Genomic DNA, 21,888 nt, shown 5'->3' on the forward strand with positions numbered 1-21,888 from the left:
ATTTTATTTTTAAAAAATGAGCTTTTTTTACAGCTATATTTACTTTGATGTTTTCAGTGAAGATACTGTAAGTGTGTGTGTGTGCGTGTGTGTGTGTGTACTGTATAGTGTGTGTTCTTACGAAGCTGTCGTTGCCTTGAGGCAGGACGATGGTCTTCTCCACACTGTTCATCACGATCCTCCACAACTCCTTCAGGACACGCTTCAGAACCGTCTTCTCACACACTGACGCGAACAGCATCAGACTGAACACACACACAAGTTATTTTTACAAACTGGTACTAGGAATAAAGTTTACTTTTATTAGCAACATACTTAATTTTTTAATTGCAATAGGGGTGTTCGAGTGTGTTTGAGTCGAACCTGGACTTGTGCTTAGATTTGACAGATTGACAGTTGATTTCAGGACCAGTGTTGGGTGTAACATTACAAAGTAACATTAGAGTACTTGGATTACTTTTTTGATGTAACGAGTAACCTACAGTAACGCGTCAGGTCCGCCATTTGTTTAGTTATTTTTTCAAATAATGTAATCCATTATTCAGACAATTTATGTAATCCGTGAGCCAGTCAGCAGTTATTCCCAATCCATTAGTGTGTGTGTGAGAAAGTCGTCCTACAAGCCCCGCCTCCGATAACCCCAACCCCTTCCCTCTGTTATGCCCCTATCTCACCTACGTATACGGTTTGACTACGGTTTGAAGAACCGACGCGCGGAAAGATGGAAACGTAATCACAGTGTATTAGTAGGTGAGATGGGGGTATTAGTAGGTGAGATGGGGGCATTAGTAGGTGAGATGGGGGCATTAGTAGGTGAGATGGGGGCATTAGTAGGTGAGATGGGGCATTAGTAGGTGAGATGGGGGCATTAGTAGGTGAGATGGGGTATCAGTAGGTGAGATGGGGGTATTAGTAGGTGAGATGGGGGTATTAGTAGGTGAGATGGGGGTATTAGTAGGTGAGATGGGGGTATTAGTAGGTGAGATAGGGGTATCAGTAGGTGAGATGGGGGTATCAGTAGGTGAGATTGGGGGTATCAGTAGGTGAGATTGGGGGTATCAGTAGGTGAGATTGGGGGTATCAGTAGGTGAGATAGGGGTATTAGTAGGTGAGATAGGGGTATCGGTAGGTGAGATGGGGGTATCAGTAGGTGAGATGGGGGTATTAGTAGGTGAGATGGGGGTATTAGTAGGTGAGATGGGGGTATTAGAAGGTGAGATGGGGTATCAGTAGGTGAGATGGGGTATCAGTAGGTGAGATGGGGGTATCAGTAGGTGAGATGGGGTATCAGTAGGTGAGATGGGGGTATCAGTAGGTGAGATGGGGGTATCAGTAGGTGAGATGGGGGTATCAGTAGGTGAGATGGGGGTATCAGTAGGTGAGATGGGGGTATCAGTAGGTGAGATGGGGGTATCAGTAGGTGAGATGGGGGTATCAGTAGGTGAGATGGGGGTATCAGTAGGTGAGATTGGGGGTATCAGTAGGTGAGATTGGGGGTATCAGTAGGTGAGATGGGGGTATCAGTAGGTGAGATGGGGGTATCAGTAGGTGAGATGGGGGTATCAGTAGGTGAGATGGGGGTATCAGTAGGTGAGATGGGGGTATTAGTAGGTGAGATGGGGGTATTAGAAGGTGAGATGGGGTATTAGTAGGTGAGATGGGGGTATCAGTAGGTGAGATGGGGTATCAGTAGGTGAGATGGGGGTATTAGTAGGTGAGATGGGGGTATCAGTAGGTGAGATGGGGGTATCAGTAGGTGAGATGGGGGTATCAGTAGGTGAGATGGGGGTATCAGTAGGTGAGATGGGGGTATTAGTAGGTGAGATGGGGGTATCAGTAGGTGAGATGGGGTATCAGTAGGTGAGATGGGGGTATCAGTAGGTGAGATGGGGGTATTAGTAGGTGAGATGGGGTCTCTTCACTGAGTGATGCTGGTAGAATAATTATGAAGGTCTTGATTAAAACAACATGCATAAGGAATCACAAGGGAGTTTTCATTTTTTTGCCATGGAAAAGTACTCCAACTAATTAATCTTATCAGAAAGTAATGCTGTAACATAACTGATTACTTTTTAAAGACAGTCATTTTGTAATGTAATTAGTTACTTTAAAAAGTCAAATCCGCTAAAACTGTTCAGGACGTTAAGCTGCAGTAAAACATCTAAGACATGCAGACGTTTAAAAACGGCTGTGTGTCTGTGTAATGACGATCCAGGGCCGAGGTGGCTCGGAGCCTGCTGTAGTCATTCCTCTGAACATTTAGTTAGTGGAACGCAGGATTAGATTAGATTAAATTAAATGAGATAAGATTCAATATTTATTGTTATTGTGCAAAGTAAATGTACAAGTACAACTGAATGAAATGCCTTGAAAATCGACGGATAACTCGTCACCAACTTGCAAAAGAAAGAGAGGCATCTGTCCGTGTGAACTGTACACACAATCACTCACCAGCACCTACTGCACGTTACAGGGACTCGGCTGGGAGTACAGTAATTGCCACGCCCCCTGTACAGGCCCGACCTCGCTCCAAGCCATTTCCACATGTGTGGGAACAAGGAACATGGGTTCCTTGCATTTTATTAGGGCTACAAATATGAGTGCGTCCAGGTGAACTTACACTGAGTGCGTCCAGGTGAACTTACATATGGAAAAATAAAGTTGTGAGTATAGAAACAAAACTAGTTTTAAAATGTTGGAATGCCTTTATGTAACATAGTTGTATTGCTGAAATGCCTACAGATTTTTTTTGCACATTATACCCAGGAGGACTCTAGCAAAGCGCAGGCCATTTGGTGGACAGAGAACATCGGACTCACTTCGCGTCCAGGAAATCCATGAGTGGGCGGAGCATGTTGTCCGAATCGGCCTCCACTTGGTTACGGCTGTTGGCGTTTGCTGGCCCTTTGATCTGGTAGAGCAGACTCGCCATCTGCCGAGTGCACTCATCGATACGACTCTGAAAACTGCACAGATGGAGGGTAGGTGTGTTACACGCTGCTGCGTTCACGCACACTCACAACGTATACCAGATACAATGCAGCGTTCAATCACACACTCTCGGCATGTACTGTATAAATCACGCTGCGGGGTGTGGAAGTACGGTGTGTTTAACGAAGTGAAGCATTACGTGTTTGAAAACGTGGAGCTCAGCTCATCCAGCACGTTGTTCAGCTTCACCTGGAGCTCATTCAGGCTGTCGCTGGCTTCTGTGTCCATCTGCACACACACACACACACAATCAATATTTGTACTATTCGTAATACTTTTAAACATGTAGACCATCCCGAAAAAAAATATTGCACCAGTGACCCCATTAAAATCAGACAACCTGCAAGTGACATAAAATTTCCAAAATCCAGAGTAAACAGAAGTCGAGATGAAAAGAGAATGTACGTGCTTGATTATTATTACTACGAATCGTTTTCTTTCGAACACATACTCATGCTATACACCTGAAGCCACTTTAAGTCTCCGACTTTGTGGAAACAAAATGAAGTGAGCAATTTAATAATGTAATAAATCACTGACACGTTACTGGTGTGTCCAGGGATCAGCATGTCCCCACTCTCGCTCTGCTGTCCCCTTAGTCTCAAAAGCTTGATTTCTGGAATATCACGTATGATTTGCGAGCTGAGACTGCAGGAGACTCGTGGAACTTCCGGGAGTGCTGGGATGTCTGCGTTTAGCTGGCCACCGTGTCGCTTACAAAAGACAAGCGTGAAGCCGTCCATGTTGCGTCCTCAGTTTGAAACTTAAACCCATGTCAGTTGAATAGTCATAATTTCCGACTTACGAGTTAAGCACCGTTAGGAGATGAAATGTTATTAAAACCAATACTTTTACTACACATGATCCAAACATTGTGACTACTTATAAAGTAGTTAAAAATAATAGTTTTCTTAAGATGATGGTATTGTTTTAGCTATCTAGAATGTAGCTTTTATGCAATAACACAGTTGAATCGCTAAAATGCTTTTCAACCAGCTACAGTAAGAGCAAATTAGTTACTAAACACGTTATACCAAGTTAGCCACTAATGTTTTCATCACAACCACAAGAACGTGAAATGAATCCCACCATGGTGTATGTCACACACACATATTCCTAAACTTACTTCAGCGTGTTTAGGGGGAATTTAATTCAGATTAATCAGAACATACTCAGAGATGACACTGACACTGGGGACACAAACACACACTGGGGGGAAAACGCTGATAATATCGCTCCACTATAAACTAACCACTAACGTTATCCTTTTCCTGCCCTTCATCATCCTCATCCTCACTGTCACACTTTACAGAAAGAAGGATGGAGACAACACACACAGTTCTGTCAGCTTGCCACTAGAGGGCAGTCTAGACATACACTGACATTACACTGCTCCAGATAAAACACTTTGATAGACCTCTGAATCAGTGTGTTACCAATCTCGGATGTCTGTAATCGTGATGTGTGTTACTGTACTTTTGGCACCGGATTGACTCTATTTTTCCAATTAAAAAATGCTGAACATTCTGAGATTTATGATAAACACATGCATGTTTTCGGAGTGTTTCTGTTGGTGGTCCAGGCGCTCGTCAATAACACTGCAGGTGTCCGTCAGTCCACGTTTGTGTGTCTCTGCTTCTTCACTCAGCCTGACTGTATTTCTATCACCTCTACACTTCAGTGTGGACAGAAAACTAGAGTGAAACCAGCGTATTTAAAATAATGTTCCATCATCAGTTACTACACAAAAGTATACGGTAAATAAAAGCAACTAGACATCAGGATCGGACCTTCTGTTCCCAACATTATTTAGGACCGAGATCTGGATCTGCACCCAAAAGCGTAATTCAGTCGACCAAACTGCACATCTGGACAAACTACTCTGGCCACAGTTTTAAACACAAACCGGCTCTGTACCTTCCGTAGCAGATTGTCTTATGTCACTTGCTTCAATGCATTAGCTCCGAATGGTGAAGCTTTCAGACTTTTATAAGCTTTTTCTTCATGCAACAAAAGAAAAGAATGATGTGACAACTGGTTGTTATGCTGTGATGAGACCCGCATCTCACCGTCTCGCAGGTGATCCATTACCTGTTTGGCTCCCATTGACTCGAACATCTTTTCGAGCTGGACTCGCAGCTGTTGCACGTTGTTCATCAGAACGCAGGGCTGCTCGGGGGAAGAAGGGTTCGTGTTAGAAAACCGCAACTCTGTAATAACGTACAGCGTGGTGTGGGGTAACGACTCACAATCTTCTCCTTGTCGCAGTAGGACGGGAAATTCTTCTTCAGAATGGCACTGTACTGCAGCAGGACCTTGGCAATCGTCTAGTCAAAATTAATAAATAAACAAACAAACTCGGCTGGTTATTATTATAAATATTATTAAGTTTGTGCTCATTCATTTCAGGATCCACCGATGTTTTATTGTTTTTGCCATTTTTTAATTTTACACGTGGTTGAGAGCACACCTACCAATATAATAATAATAATAATTATTATTATTATTATTATTATAATAATAACAATAAAACTCCCATTTTTTTCACAGTTCACAAGCAGTTTGTCCAGTGCACAGAAAAATAATTGTTAAAATTGAGAAACATAAAATATATCAAATTTAGATTATTATGTGTTTTTAAAGGAATTATAATTAATGTGGAATTATTATTTAGTTAATGGGCTCTTCCAAGTTGAGCTCACTCGGGTAAGAGCAGGTGGTTATGGGTAATGTTTCATGTTTCTGGTGCTGACGTCTCTTTTTGTTTTTTCTCTTAACAGAAAAAAAAAAAATATCTAAAAGAAATTTAGGAGAATGTTCCTGCATAAGGCCCCTCTGTTTCTATAGCAGCAAGTAAATCACAGAAGGAATGTAAGAGGTAACAGTAGCTAACATGTTCCACTGACTCAATCTAAATATAAGCAGATAAGAAAAAACTTATTTTCTCTTATTAATGTAATAATTTAATGATTTACAAAGTATGTTGGTATAAAAAGAATAAAACAGCTGCCATTTAAAAAACAAATCGATCACACCTTTAATCACACCACCTCATTGATGATACTGTAAATTGTAAATGTGAACAGTGAAACCTCGGATTGCGAGTAACGCGGTTTGCGAGTGTTTTACAAGTCGAGCAAAAATTATTTTTATAAATTTTGACTTGGAAAACGAACAAGTCTTGGTTTACGAGTACCGAGTATCATGGATCATTCATGCGCTTCTTGTTTTGACGCCGAACGTCACGTGATCACAACGGAGCCAACGTTTTTTTTTCTCTCTTGTGCTGCAGAATTGCGAGTAATTGCTTCCCTGCTGGGTCTCAGTGCTCGTCTCTTACTGGTATAATCAACATACGTGCATGCGTGATTAAACTGTTTCTTACAACACACGTGTGTGCGCGTGTGTAAAGCAAAAAATAAGTCTCATTAGTGAGGTTAAAAATCCATTTTCTCTGTGTGTGTGTGTGAAACTTAAATAAGAGAGGAGAAAGGTTTACTGTGTAAGATGAGAAGAGGGGAGGGAGGGGCTGATTCCTCCTCTTCTCTTACTTTAGCTTCTCACACATACACACACACACACACACACACACACACACAGCTCCTGCGCGCATAAACTGCAACACTTATCTGTCGGGATTTATTTCAACTTTTTTTAAAGGTAAAGTGCAGGGTAGTTTGTTTTATTTTTACTTTATATTTTGTATTTATTATTCTTATGTATTTATTTTTTCAGGGCTGTGGAACGGATAACTTGAGTTTCCATTATTTCTTATAGGAAAATTTGATTTACGAGTGTTTTCCTTGGTAATCCAATGTTCCACTGTATATGTGTATTATTTATTCCCTCATTCAAGAAAGAAGAAACAAGAGCATGATGTATGTGTGTGTGTGTGTGTGTGTGTGAGTGTTTACCCTGGCAAAGCGGCGGCTGTAGAGAGCCATGACTTTGGGGTCAGGACACTCCAGCTTCTTAATAATCTCAAAGCTCTGGTTGAGCTGCGTGAACACGTCCACCACGGAGCAGGAGAACAGAGCGTGCTCGGATGTCTGCTGGAACTAACGAGGGGAAAAAAACAACTTTTTACAAAGATTTACAATTAAACGGCACAGATTGTTGTTGCAAACATTAAAACATTATATATATATATATATATATCAGAAGAGAACACCATAAGGTGCACAAGGATGATGAAATGTGTTCCGTCATATTAAGTCAGGTATTACGTCTCACAGGTCAGTTTTGCACTATGGCCAATAGAGGGCAGTAGGTGACTATCAAATCTTTAATTTTGGGTTCATAAATCCCTTATCTTCCTGATCCTTCGGCAGAACTGTGAAATATTTAATCTTAAACATTATTTTAAAGCACTTTAATGAACATTATCCAAGCTAGTTACTCCAGTTGTGACAGAACACATGCATTTTTGAGCTATAAAACCGCTCTACTTTACAAGAAACAGGATTTCAACATTTAAATTTTCAGAGGTGCTTCTCGTAAAAAAACAAAGTTGCTCTGGCCAAATGTTGATCTCAGCAACCGGATATGATACAGTAATAAACTTTATATTAACAGGGAGCTCATTGCACCAGGAATCTGAAAACGTGCATAACTCATATGACTTTTATTACCTGATTTAACATGACAGGTGACAAATTAGGTCACATCTCTCATTGTCAAAGGGACATAGAGTGTGAATGTGACTAATTGGGTACTCACGCCATCCTTCTTGTCCCGCTCGAGGGCACCATGCATAAACTCCATGGACACGTCCTCGTTTTCATCCAACCACTGCAGCACGAACTGCATGAACCACCTACGCACAAGACACTATATGACTACTGACTCGGCACTCAGCCAGCGTTCCCTACTAACATACAGTATACATTTACATGCAATATAATATTAATATTATTAATAATCCTGTTATTAGTAGTATTGTTATTCTTACTATTGATATTATTATTTACAAATTCAGAAACCCAGACATAACAAGATTCTAGTGTCTACAGATGAACGACACTCACATGGGGTACTCAGGAATGGATTCTTTAAAGGCAGGCAGATCCTTGACATACTCGTTACAGAGCCACTTGACCTTAAAGTGCAGGTTCATGTAGTCAGCACTCTTACACAGACGATGCTTCTCGTGCTCTAAGGGGACAAGTGAGACAGAACATGTGTGTGAGAACGAGTAAGTGTTTGTAGTTGGACTTTTTCTAAGCAGTGATGTTTTTCCTAAATTGAGAAACGTTTGTTTAGGCTACATTTAACACCACCAGCCACACGTTCGTAAGTCTGATTTGTTCTTAAGTCGAACAGAATGAGTCTTATACGCCTTGTGACACACACATCCAACGTAAAGCATACCATAAATTCGTAACACCAATATTTGTAAGTTGGGGACCACCTGCATTATTTACTTCAATTTTTCTGAGTTTGTTACATTCCTATAAAATCAGAAACGCTTGGTCGATCCACTAGCACACACACACACACACACACAAACACACACAGTTGCGCAGGCAGCGGTGTAACTCACCCTCCATGGCGTACTTCATATCCTGTGAAAACTGAACCCACATCACCTCGGCACACACCTTCCCTACGTTGAGCTCCTGAGGAAACCTAAGCCAGAAGAGAGGCTCAAGGTTCAAGGTTTTTATTCGTCAATACCACCATATGTGGAATGGAAAATACTGTTCTCTCATCATGTGTTTATCACGAGTTTAAAACGCGTTTGTAAGGTGACAACAGAAGCAGCCGTATGACTTCAGCTCCAGGAGCACTCCAGTGTAAAAGTGCAAACAGTGTCAGATTTATAGAATTTGTACATGTAAGGGTTTTTTTTTTGAATAGGTGTTTGTAAACAGGTCCATGTGTGCAGTTTAAGTAAGTTTACAGAAGAGATGAAAGAAGAGAATCAACTCAATCAACAGCAAGCACGAGAACTGTGTAAGGCTAATACGCATAGAAACAGAACAACAACTGTGGTCATGAACCTCACATACTGAATTCTTCAACCTGATTGGTTGGTCGGAAGTTCTGTAACAGCAGCTCTCAAAGTAGCGCCGGCGTCACGTCACCCGTGGTGTATTAAATCACTCATACGTTTTATATAAAGTACATTGTAAATACACAATCACTGATACTGTATGGTTGCGTTTTCTGTACAGTGACATTAATTTAAAGGTCAGCTCTTGCAGTGGAGGAAAATTCAGTTAGGTGACGAGCTGAGGGAGGCAAAATAACAAAGGCTGGTAAGCGAACAACGATTTATACTGTACCCACTATTAAATAATTGACCTGTTCATCATTGGCAGTTAATAGAGATGGAGATCAGTCCCTGGAGATTCCCGTCCCTAGCAGTTTGTAATGGTATAAGACGAATAAATTAGTTTCATGTGTACTGTTATTTGGAGCACTGTAAGGGTAACTCTACTTCCTCACCAACCCTTTGTTGATTATTTCCCTTTAACAGAATGACTGTAATTCAGGGGCTACACTGAGCTGAGAAGCATAAGGACTGTTCATCACTCACTGGTTGAGAACGGGCGTGTACGAGTTGCGATCCTCCTCTATAATGGAAACTATCAGCGTGATAAGTTTGGGCCAGAAGTCCAGATTCTTGATGCTCGGACCCTGTTCTTCTGGAGGACATTCTTCTTTATTCTTAATTGGAAAAGAGAAGCAGAGTCAGAGCAGACACACACACTAAGACACAGACACACACAATCCAATTTGATCATAAGACCATGAACTCAAAAAACAAATACAATAACAGACATCACACCAGCTGTGCTGCATTTATTTCACTGTCAATAATCAAACGGCTGACCGGTTCTCCTACAGGCTGGTACTGGCGACTGTACAGCTCTTGGCAGTTGTTAAAGATATAGTCGTAGGTGGAGTTCAGGCAGGCTTTCACACAGTCTCGCACCACCTGGCTGGCTCTCGGAGGGCTCTGCAGTTCCTGCACCTGTGAAACAGGAATCAGAGAAGACTCAGATGCATTCGCGACATTACAGATGTTCTATTCTGATATCCTTCTAACAATCCCTGGCAAATCAGAGGCTCGGGTTGCTGTCGTGAGATGACTCTGAGTCACTAAAAGTAATGGCACCCTCTGGATGGGGCACCACCTTCTCACAGAGCTTACCTTCATCCTGAAGAAAGTGATGCTAGTGAGGAGATCCACAGTGGACTTCAGGTCCTGCAGACGATCCTTACTGCTAGCAGGGAAATTATTCTGCAGCAGAACACACACACACCATTATTAGAGCACAACAAAAAAGATCTCTCAGCACTATAAAATCAGTTTAGAGTGAGACGTACGCGGTACATGGAGAGATCGATGCGTAAGGAATTGTGCAGCTGGTCTAAGAGCTTGACGAACTTTTCTTTCTGTTGGAAAATAAAATAAAAACAAGTGAGCAGAACAAGGTGGAAAACTTAACACGTCCATGTAGAGTGTGGGGAAACAGTAATGGTGTAACGGACCAGAGCTGATATGTGATCTGTACTGATCTCTCTCTCTCTCTCTCTACTGCGTGGACCGAATCTTTATGTTTAGAAAGATCAACCATCACTGTGGGAAATGCAATTCTACTCCCGCTGTGTTGTTACGATATATTTGGAGCTCACTCCAGAGCAAACATCTATTTTTTTAACTCATTTTTTGCATTTTCATGTAAACTGTTGCTACCCTGCGCTTACCAGGGTTGCCAGATCACACTGACAAAATCCCCCTTAGGCAGCGCTGAATACAATTTTTTTTTTTTAATAAGTCCAAATAACAGCTTTAAAAGAAGTATAATCCCGTAACATACACACATACTTTACATCACTAAAATTAGCTTAATTTTTATTTAATATCAAAATAAGAAAATAAAAAAGACGCCCTGTTCTTAATATTATTTTATTTAATATTGTTCAAAAGAAGAAACTTTGTGATTTTTTTCCTTCTTTGATTGACAGCAAATTTAAAAAAAAATAGCCTTTGTTGACATAATATAAAAAGAATGATAATACCTCATATAATGGTGCAGATTTAATTCAACAATGGAGTATTTTATAGTTTAAGATTTTGTTTAAACATTAGACAAACTCAATGCAGGTTCCATTTCAGAATATAGGGAGAAGTCCTTGCTTTAAGTGTTTTTTTTAAGTAATAAATCTAAAGCAAAATTATTGATGACTTACATTTATTATTATTTATTTATTCATTAATTAATGTATTTATTTATATGCATTACATACCACTTAGACTAATGATAAGGGATAAGGGTTTGGTTCAGTGTTAGGGTTAGATTTGCAGCCTTATTCCTGCTGTATGTAGAGTGTATGTGTGTGTGTGTGTGTGTGTGATCTGTACCCCGAAGTTGGAGGCGGAGAAGCGGTCAGAGGCGGAGACGTTGGTGGAGGCAGTGGTGTGAGCGTAGAAGGCATTGATGTTGGCCAGCAGGGTGCTCATCACCGCAGGAACACCCGGACACATGTACTTCGACGAAAGACACGCAAAGTGCCTAGACGAAATCCAACACATTGAGGAAGATTTAAAATAAATATAAAATCTTAGAAATTTAATGAGAAAGAATTAGATTTAAATAAACTCAATACATGCTACACAATGACTAAGCATTAGGAGGACATGCAGGTGAGACAGCGCTACGGTGCGTACGTCATGGCCTGGTAGATGGACTCGATCCCATAACGCATTGCGAACTCGTCCACGATTTCCTGCGCCACGTCGTCAAAGTAGACCTTCCAGGCGTCATCGCCACGAGTGTCGGGGATCTTCACCGCTCCCTGGCCGAGCACGTCTGTGGTGTGGTGGAACAGGTTCTGGGGGGAAAAGAGAAGTAAGACACATCAGTAAGAAACGGATTGACTCTTACACACTCCTGAGATAAAGACGATCCTGTACGGCCCTCGAAACATAATAATAACAATTACACAACAAAATCTTGTCAGAAATGATCAAAAGAACATAAAGAACTGACAAGTTACATCACAGTCCTGTTTAATTGCAACTGGTCAAAATTCAAAAATCTTATTTGTTCCATGCATGTACACAGCCATATGATACGCAGTGAAATGTTTACACGACCGATCGTGACCTTAAAGAGAGGGGCATACAATTAATTTTAAAAAATAGAAACTTTAAGCTGAAAAACGTACAATACTGCATGTACAACTTTGTATAATATTTCTCCACTAGATGGCGCACTTGCAATTTCAGCAGTGTGATATTAGATATTGTACTTTCAGCGGCGTCGCCTTTGAACAAGTCAATGCTTTTATTCTACGTTTGAGTTTTATTATATTATTTTATTCACAGTATTTATTAAAAAAATATATATTTTTAAAACTAGTTGAGCGTCATTTAATTGTCCCATATGGGTATAACTACGTTTATGTTTGAGCCACTAGAACTTTTATTTAATACTAAGTTGAATTGACATTTAATTGAATAAAACCTAAACTAAAAGATGAACATGCATCTACTTACAATTACGTATTGATTACTTGATTATTGATTCAGTTAAGAAAAATGTGCAAAATGTACAACCTTAGTTCTTTCACAGGGACACGCTTTGGAGAAGTGTCGCAGAAACGTGTTGCTATTCAACCGAAAAAAGATCAGTGTTGGTATAGTGAGCTATTCTTTTAGGGGTTTATTAAGCATTTATGAAAGGAGTCTTTAGAGTGAGCACTTTGTAGCAATCAATAAGCTTTACACCAGAGAAAAGTCATGATTACAGAGAGGTTTACGCTTTGGGTGTTCTTTTTTTAAATACTCTCTCTTTTTGTCTTTTTAGGTTTGGAGAGGCGTGTGAGAGAGTTATTATTAACAGCTGCTATAGGAAAAGCCAAAACAGGAGCTGAGATGTTATCCTCCATGGTCTTACATCATGAAATGAACTACAAAATGTTTTTAAAAAATGATGATGGATTGTATAATAATGCATAAACAATGGTGAATATTGTCAAAATGATGTGGAGTAAAAGGAATAGAACACTTTGTTAGACAAGCTGTTTAAATGCTTTGTGTAGTTTTGTGCTTTACCTCGTGTAGACAGGTGTACTGCACATGATACGGAGCCACTTTCTCTTCCCCTTTAATTTCCACACTGATGTGAAGACGGATAGCACCAGACACCGCGGACTTATCGGTCCTTTTCTCTGAGAAAGGACACACAGAGAGAGAGAGAGAGAGAGAGAGAGAAGGAGAGAGAGAGAGAATAAATGGCATTCAGTTGGCTCAACTCCAAAATGATGCAGAACTAAATCAATGTAATGAGTCAGTGGAATAAAAACTGCCGCTGCACTTCTTATTGAACAGAGGAAAAAAAAACTTTATAGGAAGAACATCACTGAGGACATCGTGCCTTTTTTTTTTTTTTTCTTTTCAGAAATGCGGGATTCGTCCCGAGCTGTTTGTTCCTCTGACAAGCAAATTATTAAGGGGTAATTTATACACCACGACTGATCGGTCGATTTCCGACAGGAGTCGGTACATAATAATCAAGCAAGATCACTCCGGTCGGAAAGAGTGGGAGTGGATTTGGGGGGGTGGGGGGTGGGGGGGTGAGACAGAGAGAGAGAGAAAAGGAGAGAGAGAGAGAGAGAGAGAGGGGGAGGGTGTGTGCATGTGCGTGTGTGTGTGTGTGTGTGTGTGTGTGTGTAAGAGAGAGAGAGTCAATTACTACTATTGCTTGTAATTGCTAGAGCCATTGTGAAAGCAGAAGCTCCAGAAAAGGGCAATTAGAGAAACAGCGCAAGGACGATGAGAAGCTCAGGACATGAAACACACACAGAGGAAACGGAGATTAAACTGCAAAAACTCTAAACCACGAAAACAACGTGTAAGTCACTTAGTATCTGACCGAGTATGCCATAGTTAGCCAACCTGTGTCTCCTACTGGCTATTTACACACACACACACACACACACACACACACACACACACACATATACGGACACGCAAACACACTCAACATTCTAAATGAATTTATTCAGGGTGAAGAATCATCACGATTTTAGAATAATACGTTTCTAGTAACGACGTAATTAACATGCAGACAGGCTGCTGAGCTGAGAGACGCTGTTTATAGCTACTATGATGTAAGTAATAACAGGACCTACTGTAACCAGTCTCATGATTATACTGTACCTCATGATTATTAAACATTACTGTGAACAGATACGACATCAAACACGTCACTTTATAGCAAAAACAAGCAAAGCATTTAGTGTACAATCACAAATGACCTTTTCATTTATTTGCCTCTTAATGCTAAATGTAATAAATTCTAATACTGTATATGTCGGGTGTTCGAGTCAAACCAGGACTTGTGATGAAATTTCCGTTGAACGAGGATGTAGCCGCGATTGACACTCACAGAAGACTTCAAGCACACTACGGTGATGAGACTCTTAGCCGCAGTAAAACATTTGAACCGGTGCAAAGGTTTACAGAAGACTATACTGTACACTATACTGTGAATAATGCGCTGGCCTGGAGCCCGCTGCGGTGTTCCTGGAGGGCCAGCATTTCAGACCTGAAGCAGACAGTCTGATCACGGCTCTGACCAACCCGACTGTGACTAACTCCCTTATTGACTCGAGCTCACAGAACAAAACACGACCCAGACACGTTGTGTGTGTACCGTCCAGACGAAGTGTTTTCAGCAGATCATCAGTGATCAGAGTGCAATCTGAGACACTTTTACAGTTGATTTAATTGGTACAGCCAACCGCAAAGAAAAAAATGTGTGTTAGTTTTAGTCTGTGTGTGTGTATGTGTGTGTGTATCACACCTGTGAGTCTGTATTTATCTTAGTTTTTCTGTTTGTTTTTCCTGAGTTTATATTTGTCTGTGTGTGTGTGTGTGTGTGTGTGTGTGTGTGTGTGTGTTTATTCCCGTTTTGGTCCGTCAGTCATTCAAAGCATGCACACACTCACCCAGGTTGTACCAGACGTCCATTTCTCCGCTGAGCGTGCGCACCTCGATGATGCTCTGTCCCAGGAAATCGTCAGACTCCCTCTTGAGCCTCTGCTTCACGCGGGACTTGATGTCATCGTCTTCGTCCCACACGCGCACCTTAATGCGATCTGACGAGTTGTGGCATTCACTGACGGGAAAAAAAAAAAAAAAAAAACTTGTGAAAACATCACCGACATGGCTGAGAGCAAAAGTTTACGCACCCTTCACGCTAACAAAGCATGTTAATGGGAACGAGAAGCGAGCTCACAAGTGGAACTTCTCCTCCCACACCGGGTTCAAGTTGCCGTATATGGTCTTGGTGCGCTTCTTCGTCTTTCCCACCTGGACTGTCACGTAAGGGTCGCTGGAGCCTGTCTTATCTTTGGCTTGCAGGCCCTGTGCACACATCACTACAAACACACACAAATTTAGGCTTTTAATCACTTTCGTTTAACTCGTCCATCTTGTAGATTTATAGGTGTGGATTTTCTACAAACCATTTCTTTATTAAACTGATTAAAAAGCTGCGTCCTGTTTAACGGTTCCTACCGGTGATGTTGATCTTAGCCGACCACTTGGAGGTCCCGTCCAGAACGCTCTGTTTGATGGTCTTCATCTGCTGTGCGTGGACCGGTTTGCTGATCATGAACACATCCCTGATGAGCTCGAAGATCTCAGGTTTGTTCCTCTCCCTGATCTTCATGCGGTCCTTCATGGCCATGATGATGTTCTGAGTGCGATCTTCAGCGCCATGCTTTGAACTTTTCTCCGCCGCCCCTACAGTTAATGAGACAGAATCAATAATAAAACACATATACACATATAGTACTGCCTTTAAAGTGAAAACTCCATCAAACACTTGAGTGGTGTAGGAAACCGTTATCGTTGGGAGAAGAACTAAAAAGGGCACTGCTTTAATTTTATAACCAATTATAAATCTTGGATTAATAAGCATCGTGGATGCTTGCTAATTATAAAGCTTACAGTGCAAAGTGTTCAGTGCTGGGTTTTTTTCCCTTGCAAGGATGTTTGGGTCTAATACCAAACCAAGGACATGCCAATGAGAGCTCGATGATAGCAACATTCATGAAATGAATTCTCAAAGTAAATTTATATCCTGTTTCACTGATCCTATAATTAGAAGCAGCACCAATCTCCACGACAGCAGCTTTATCACTCCTGTAAGTCATTCAGAGTACTAAGTAGGATCCTGCTTCGGCGTCTCCCTTTAAATCATTCCTTGGAGCAGCTAAGGGAGCCGTCATCTGTAGTGTGAGGTTTTGGTAAGATTGCTGTTTGGATAAATCATTTGTACAGTCAGTGGATACGGCAGCTTGCAGTGTTACTGTGGTTTCTGCATGTAGTTCTGCTCAGCAGGTGGTTTAGGTACGGAAACCCCAACACGACTCGCTTTAATATCACAAAGCAGTGACTAAAGATGCTTTCTCACTTGTGTCTTCTTTTTGGTACATTTGCTGAAATGTGACAAGTTTTTCAACTCATGAGCGGTCCAGAGAATTCATCTCCTGATCAGTAGGTTATGGGTTCAAGCCCCAGCACCACTAACCTCCCATTCTGGGCCCTTGAGAAAGGCCCATGACCCTCTCTGCTCTAGAGGTGCCATATCATCTTGAGCATTTTTATTTAATCCAACAGCCTGTAAGTACTCTTTTTCAAAACCATCTCAGGTTTAACATCACTGCTGATTTCTGACAGTCGGTCCAAACACTACTTACGCTGCAGGCAGTCTGCGTTAAGGAGCTCCTGACATTTCTCGTGGCATTTCACCCCGCACTCGGTACATCTCATGCCCTGGCGTGCGATACCCCACAGCAGCCCTTCACACTCGTAGCAGTACGTCGGAGTCGTCGCCGTCCAGATCTCGAAGTTATGAGGCGTCGTGCAGGAGATGGGATAGATCAGAGCCTGCAGGGTTTTCTTATACACGTGGTTCTTCTGCAGAGAGGTAACAACATCTTAATGGTTTTAAAAGTGAGGAAAATAATTCACCAAAGGTTTTAAACCACAAACGACAAACGTATGTATACTCCAACAGTTTTTATCATGGATCATGTATGCAAAGTCGATACGGTATGCATATTTTATACGTGTATCAGTACCCAAAGTGGCAGGAATCAGAATAGTATAATTCTTATGAAAGCTTTATATTTTGATTCATTTCTTTATTCTAACCATTAACAGAAGACTCAAGTCATTCATTTTTTTCCTGCCTTTTTAAAAGACAAGTAAAAAAAAAAGTCAGGTCCAAGTCTAGTAAACAAACATATAAACAGCCACGTAAATCAATCTTACTTGACCAAAACACATTTACAGCTTGTCTCGCTTTAGATTTTTATGAGAAATGTTCAAGCAAACCGGGACGTTGAGGAAATGAAGCCATAAAAGCTTCAAGCACAGTACAGTGATGATTTGATTCATGCAAACGTTTTAAAGAAGGCTAAATATCGATCCAGATCTGAAGTGGCTCAGGACACACTGCAGTCGTTCAACGAGTGGAACACCTGATCCTTAAAGAGACTCATCTGTCTGTGGGAACTGAACATACGATCATTCACCAACATCACTTACACACTACAGGAACTCGGCTGGGAGTTATTGCCACATTCCCCATAAAGTCCTGACCTCGGGCCAGGACATTTCCACATGTTTGGGCCAATAAAGAAGTTCCTGGGAGGCCAGCGTTTCACGCTTGAAACACGGCTTACTGAGAAAACTTTCTACCTTGATGGAGTCCAAGCACTAGTGAAAGGATGAGTGCATTAGTGTAGCGGAGGATTATATAGAGAAATATAGGGAGTTTTTACTCTAGATCTCTGTTCTGTTATTCTGCACAAACAAAAGTCCCGGTGTGACTTGAACGTCCCACTTTTTTACCTACTGTGTGCAAGATATACGTTTTTTTTTTTTTTATCCATTCAGACAACTTCAAAATTCTCTTAAAAGCTGTTAAAAGATGTCGTGGTGAAGCTCCATTACTACCCCGTCACCTCACCTCATTCAGCTCTGATCAGCATTGTTTGGTGTCAGAATGAACATTTAAGCACTGAGAAGTTATACTTTTCTGATAAAAAGCCTGTCGATAGTTTGACACATCAGTACAGACAAAAAACATCAATACCATCTTACTCACCAGCTCCTCGTCTTTAATGGAGGCTCGGGAAGCCATGGCAGATGCAATGCCTGCTTTTCTGGCCTGGACCACTGCCTGATTCACAGGAAAAGAAAATTACTATTCAACATACTGAGATAATTCTTCAGAGGGAAAAATAAAAATAAAAAATAAAAACCCAAAGGAAAAGCATGAGATTCCAAATGCATTCTATCCCATAAAAAGCACTGGTGCTCGATGGAACTCTGAGAAATTCACAATAGGAAGCGGATGTGCTGGGAAATAAATCAACTAAGGAGCAAAAAGGAACCTGAGCATCACTAATAAACCTGTAAACTAGGACTCGTCCACAATTCACCAGGATATGGAATCATATCATGTCTAAAAGTGTGTCACATGCCTATGCATGTAAAGCAATGTAAGGTCTAGTGGTTGGATAATGGAGGAACAATGACTCTTTATGTTTTAGTGTGCAAATACATTTACAAAAAAAAAAAAAAACAGCACATGGACAGGTTTCCATGGACAAACAGGTACACCTCATTTGCATGGCAGATGCCTTATCATGCCTGAATATGAGGAAGCAAAATTTATTCGCGTTTAAAATGACAAGGGGGTGAAGGTACAGTAGAGGAGAGAATCTTAAGGAATCGTATTTGCACGTTAACAGAATGGAGAAATACTGATTTAAAAAAAAAATATATATTAAAAATCAGTACCGTCCATTCCTACTGAACAGAAACAACAGCTAGAGTGGATTTACAGCTGCAGCATCAACATTAAAAAGGAGAAGATGTGTTTGTGTGGGGACGGGGTGTCACTCTTTAAACTTACCATAGCCTGGAAACAATGATTGAATGCATTCAAGAGAAGTAGAGGTTTATTTCCACGAAAATTAGATTAGATTAGATTAGATTAGATTCACTTTATTGTCACTGCACATGTAGGTACAAGGCAACGAAATAGCATCCAACCAGAAGCGCATTCACAGCGCAGAATAATTTGCATATATAAATAATATATAGTGAGGTAGATTAATTACAGTGGGTGCTAATGAGCGAAAATATAACAGATTTTATATCAACACTTCCACCACATTTTCAAGCAGCTTTGTTCCTGATTATTAGTGAAACTATTTGGAAATCATTTACATGATGTATGTGCAGGTGCAATAATAGCTGTGCTGATGTTTAAACGGAAAATAAATGGTCTTCCACGGAACAAACTCGCAAAAGATTAAATCAATATGCATTTGTTTCAGAAAAAAAAACAAAAAAAAACAAATGGACCAACATTTTATAAATAAGGTAGAGCGAGAACAATTATTAACAAAATGAATACGTTTTTACCAGCTATAATCAAAATTACTAAACCGAAAATATCAAATCATTAAGTTTAATAAATGCTTCCTAAATTCTGAATTCTATTTTTTTTTTTTTAAACTAAGTAATCAAATGCAGTTAGGTTAATTCAGGTTGATATAATCGACACTGTCTACAATAAAGCAATAAAAACACATACGGCTTTGTTTTTCTTTTAATTACAGGGATTTATTATATGAGTACCTACCACATCGCTAACAAGAGGGATTGGTTTCCTTTTCCGCAAATCCGGCATGCTGTCAATCCCAAACAGGCCACTGCCACTTTAATAAAACAACAAAGTAAACCCATAAGAGATTTAAACACATCTTGAAAGACAAAATATTGTAAATTATACAACAGTTAGTTCCGACTGAGTAATCTGATTGGACCAGAGGCGTTCCACGAATGGTGATAATGGACAATAACAGCACCAGATGTTTCACAGGTGTTATATAATCGGTAACGACACTAACTGTCGGTCACAGCATGGGTGAAAGCAGGTCCACAGTACTGAGGAGAGAGCAGGTGTCTGCCAAAACTCACATTCACAACCAGTCACATAGGCACTTTTAGCTAGAAATCACATCTGATAATGTCATGTCATCTTAAACAACACTACGTCTCGTTAGTAATTGCTCCTGATTTTGATTACTAATTTTAAACTCATATTGAGCACTACAAAACAAAAGGCAGCCACAGTGTGTGTGTGTGTGTGTGTGTGTGTGTGTGCGCGCGCGTCTCTTTGTCCACAGGTGTGACTTTACTATAGCCCCTACTTAACCGAGTTATTTATTTATCTAAACATGCAGGTGCAGCATTATTAACCATTTAAAAAAAATACATATTTTCGGTTGACATTTAAAATCTTTTATATTATTATTTTTAAAGTATTTGAGAGTGACAGCACAAGATTCATTTAATGATAAAAATATTTCTCTAGCCAATCGGCTAATATTCTCTAGCCAATGCAGTAACTGTGGCACGGTGTCGTATATGCATGAATGGTCTGACCATTAAAGCATAGTTAGTGACTGGTACTCAGACACTGACACTGTATATCTAACACGTATGTCATGAAGATATGTTTAAGGGAACATATCTTGAATGCAAAGACTGCAGTTAACTGAAGCAGTCACTGCTCCCCCTGGTGGGACAATACAGGATTGCAACCAGCTTATTAGAACAGCGCAAGAGATCGTTTATGGGGTGGGGCTTCATTCACTTAGTCATCGCGGGGGATCTGGGTCTGTTCATGGATCGGCTAAGGACCCATCACAGATTGGAAATGGTTCTGCCATGGAGCGGGCGGCTGTTTGAAAAGGCTCCTACTGGATTGATTGACTGATTAACTGTTGATTTGATAATCTTAGGGTATGAAAATGTATGTACTTAACTGCATTCTTAAAAACTAATGTTTTAAACAAAAAGGTGCTCAACTTCTTAAACTTTCTGAAAGAAAAAAAAAAAAAGAACTCACCCTGCTTTGATCCAGTCCTGTCTGGAACTGTCTCCATCCTCCCGTCTCTAATTTAGTCAGGGAAACAATTCTAATTAATATTCAGGTCATCAAACTAAACATTAGATTACACTTTAAAAAGAAACCAAAAACCTAAGATGAATGACGAATGCATGATTGGTTAAGTTTCACCACTTTCATTAAGTAATCAAAAGTTAGCAAGGAGACACCTCTTCACGTTTATGCTTTCTTTGAAAAAGCATGATGAAAAAGACAGGACTTTTTAACAACAACATGTTGACAAAAACAGGCAAAAATTATTAAGATTGAGGACAATACAATTCTGCACTGGTGTCATGCATTTATAAAGACAGCATGCTCTTAGTTATGACTGTTTGAAGAAATAAGACAATGAAAATGTTCGAATGTAATTTTAGTAAAACTGTGACCAAAATGTTTTAAATTGACCTGATTAACCTCTCTGCTTTCCTCTGCAAAACAGATCAAGACAAAACAGTTATGGTAAGTTTCCTGCAAACAATTAAAGAACTTAAAGTCATAAACAATTTTGCACATAAATTATACCTGGATCAAAATCTTCCTCTGAAAAATTATTTCTTGACTGTCTAGAAATCTGAGACAATCTATGTCTTTGTCTTTGCTCCTTGAGAACACGCCGGATATTGGCAAGGCACTTCTGATGATGAGGGTCTACTTGATCAGGATCATCGTTGCCTGAAGTTACCTGAGCCTCTACCTGATCTACCTCAGCCTCTGCTTCAAGGATTATCCCCAGAGATCCTGGCTCAGTGCCTTTACAGGCAAACTGGCTCATTTCCTCAGGACCTGTCTCGCCATGACAACTCTCCACAGTTACCATGTTTGTGATAAACTCAAGAGAACCTGTTGAAGCTTCATCTCCACTGGATGACCGTTCCACTGAGTGGCATTCGGTTTG

General features: G+C 40.4%; 1 protein-coding gene across 4 annotated transcripts in view; it reads right to left on the reverse strand.

Moving 5' to 3' along the window:
• Positions 1 to 21,888, reverse strand: part of unc13bb (unc-13 homolog Bb (C. elegans)) — a 79,731-nt gene that overhangs the window by 5,357 nt on the left and 52,486 nt on the right. For 3 of the 4 annotated variants that reach the window (XM_053516474.1, XM_053516472.1, XM_053516475.1), the window contains 23 exons: positions 20,952 to 20,998; positions 19,680 to 19,755; positions 18,132 to 18,206; positions 16,717 to 16,936; positions 15,530 to 15,757; positions 15,249 to 15,390; positions 14,959 to 15,128; positions 13,061 to 13,176; positions 11,672 to 11,835; positions 11,366 to 11,516; positions 10,327 to 10,395; positions 10,151 to 10,240; positions 9,830 to 9,970; positions 9,533 to 9,663; positions 8,534 to 8,619; positions 8,019 to 8,145; positions 7,711 to 7,807; positions 6,906 to 7,049; positions 5,241 to 5,318; positions 5,083 to 5,160; positions 3,131 to 3,219; positions 2,820 to 2,966; positions 122 to 245 (listed from right to left, as the gene is read on the reverse strand). In XM_053516474.1, the coding sequence (XP_053372449.1) occupies positions 122 to 245; positions 2,820 to 2,966; positions 3,131 to 3,219; positions 5,083 to 5,160; positions 5,241 to 5,318; positions 6,906 to 7,049; positions 7,711 to 7,807; positions 8,019 to 8,145; positions 8,534 to 8,619; positions 9,533 to 9,663; positions 9,830 to 9,970; positions 10,151 to 10,240; positions 10,327 to 10,395; positions 11,366 to 11,516; positions 11,672 to 11,835; positions 13,061 to 13,176; positions 14,959 to 15,128; positions 15,249 to 15,390; positions 15,530 to 15,757; positions 16,717 to 16,936; positions 18,132 to 18,206; positions 19,680 to 19,755; positions 20,952 to 20,998 (2,790 nt within the window). The remainder of the gene's footprint in view (positions 1 to 121; positions 246 to 2,819; positions 2,967 to 3,130; positions 3,220 to 5,082; positions 5,161 to 5,240; positions 5,319 to 6,905; positions 7,050 to 7,710; positions 7,808 to 8,018; positions 8,146 to 8,533; positions 8,620 to 9,532; positions 9,664 to 9,829; positions 9,971 to 10,150; positions 10,241 to 10,326; positions 10,396 to 11,365; positions 11,517 to 11,671; positions 11,836 to 13,060; positions 13,177 to 14,958; positions 15,129 to 15,248; positions 15,391 to 15,529; positions 15,758 to 16,716; positions 16,937 to 18,131; positions 18,207 to 19,679; positions 19,756 to 20,951; positions 20,999 to 21,888) is intronic. The other variant, XM_053516473.1, reaches the window with a different exon arrangement.

The sequence above is a fragment of the Clarias gariepinus genome, chromosome 17 (assembly GCF_024256425.1).
Source record: "Clarias gariepinus isolate MV-2021 ecotype Netherlands chromosome 17, CGAR_prim_01v2, whole genome shotgun sequence".
Classification (NCBI taxonomy): Eukaryota; Metazoa; Chordata; class Actinopteri; order Siluriformes; family Clariidae; genus Clarias; species Clarias gariepinus.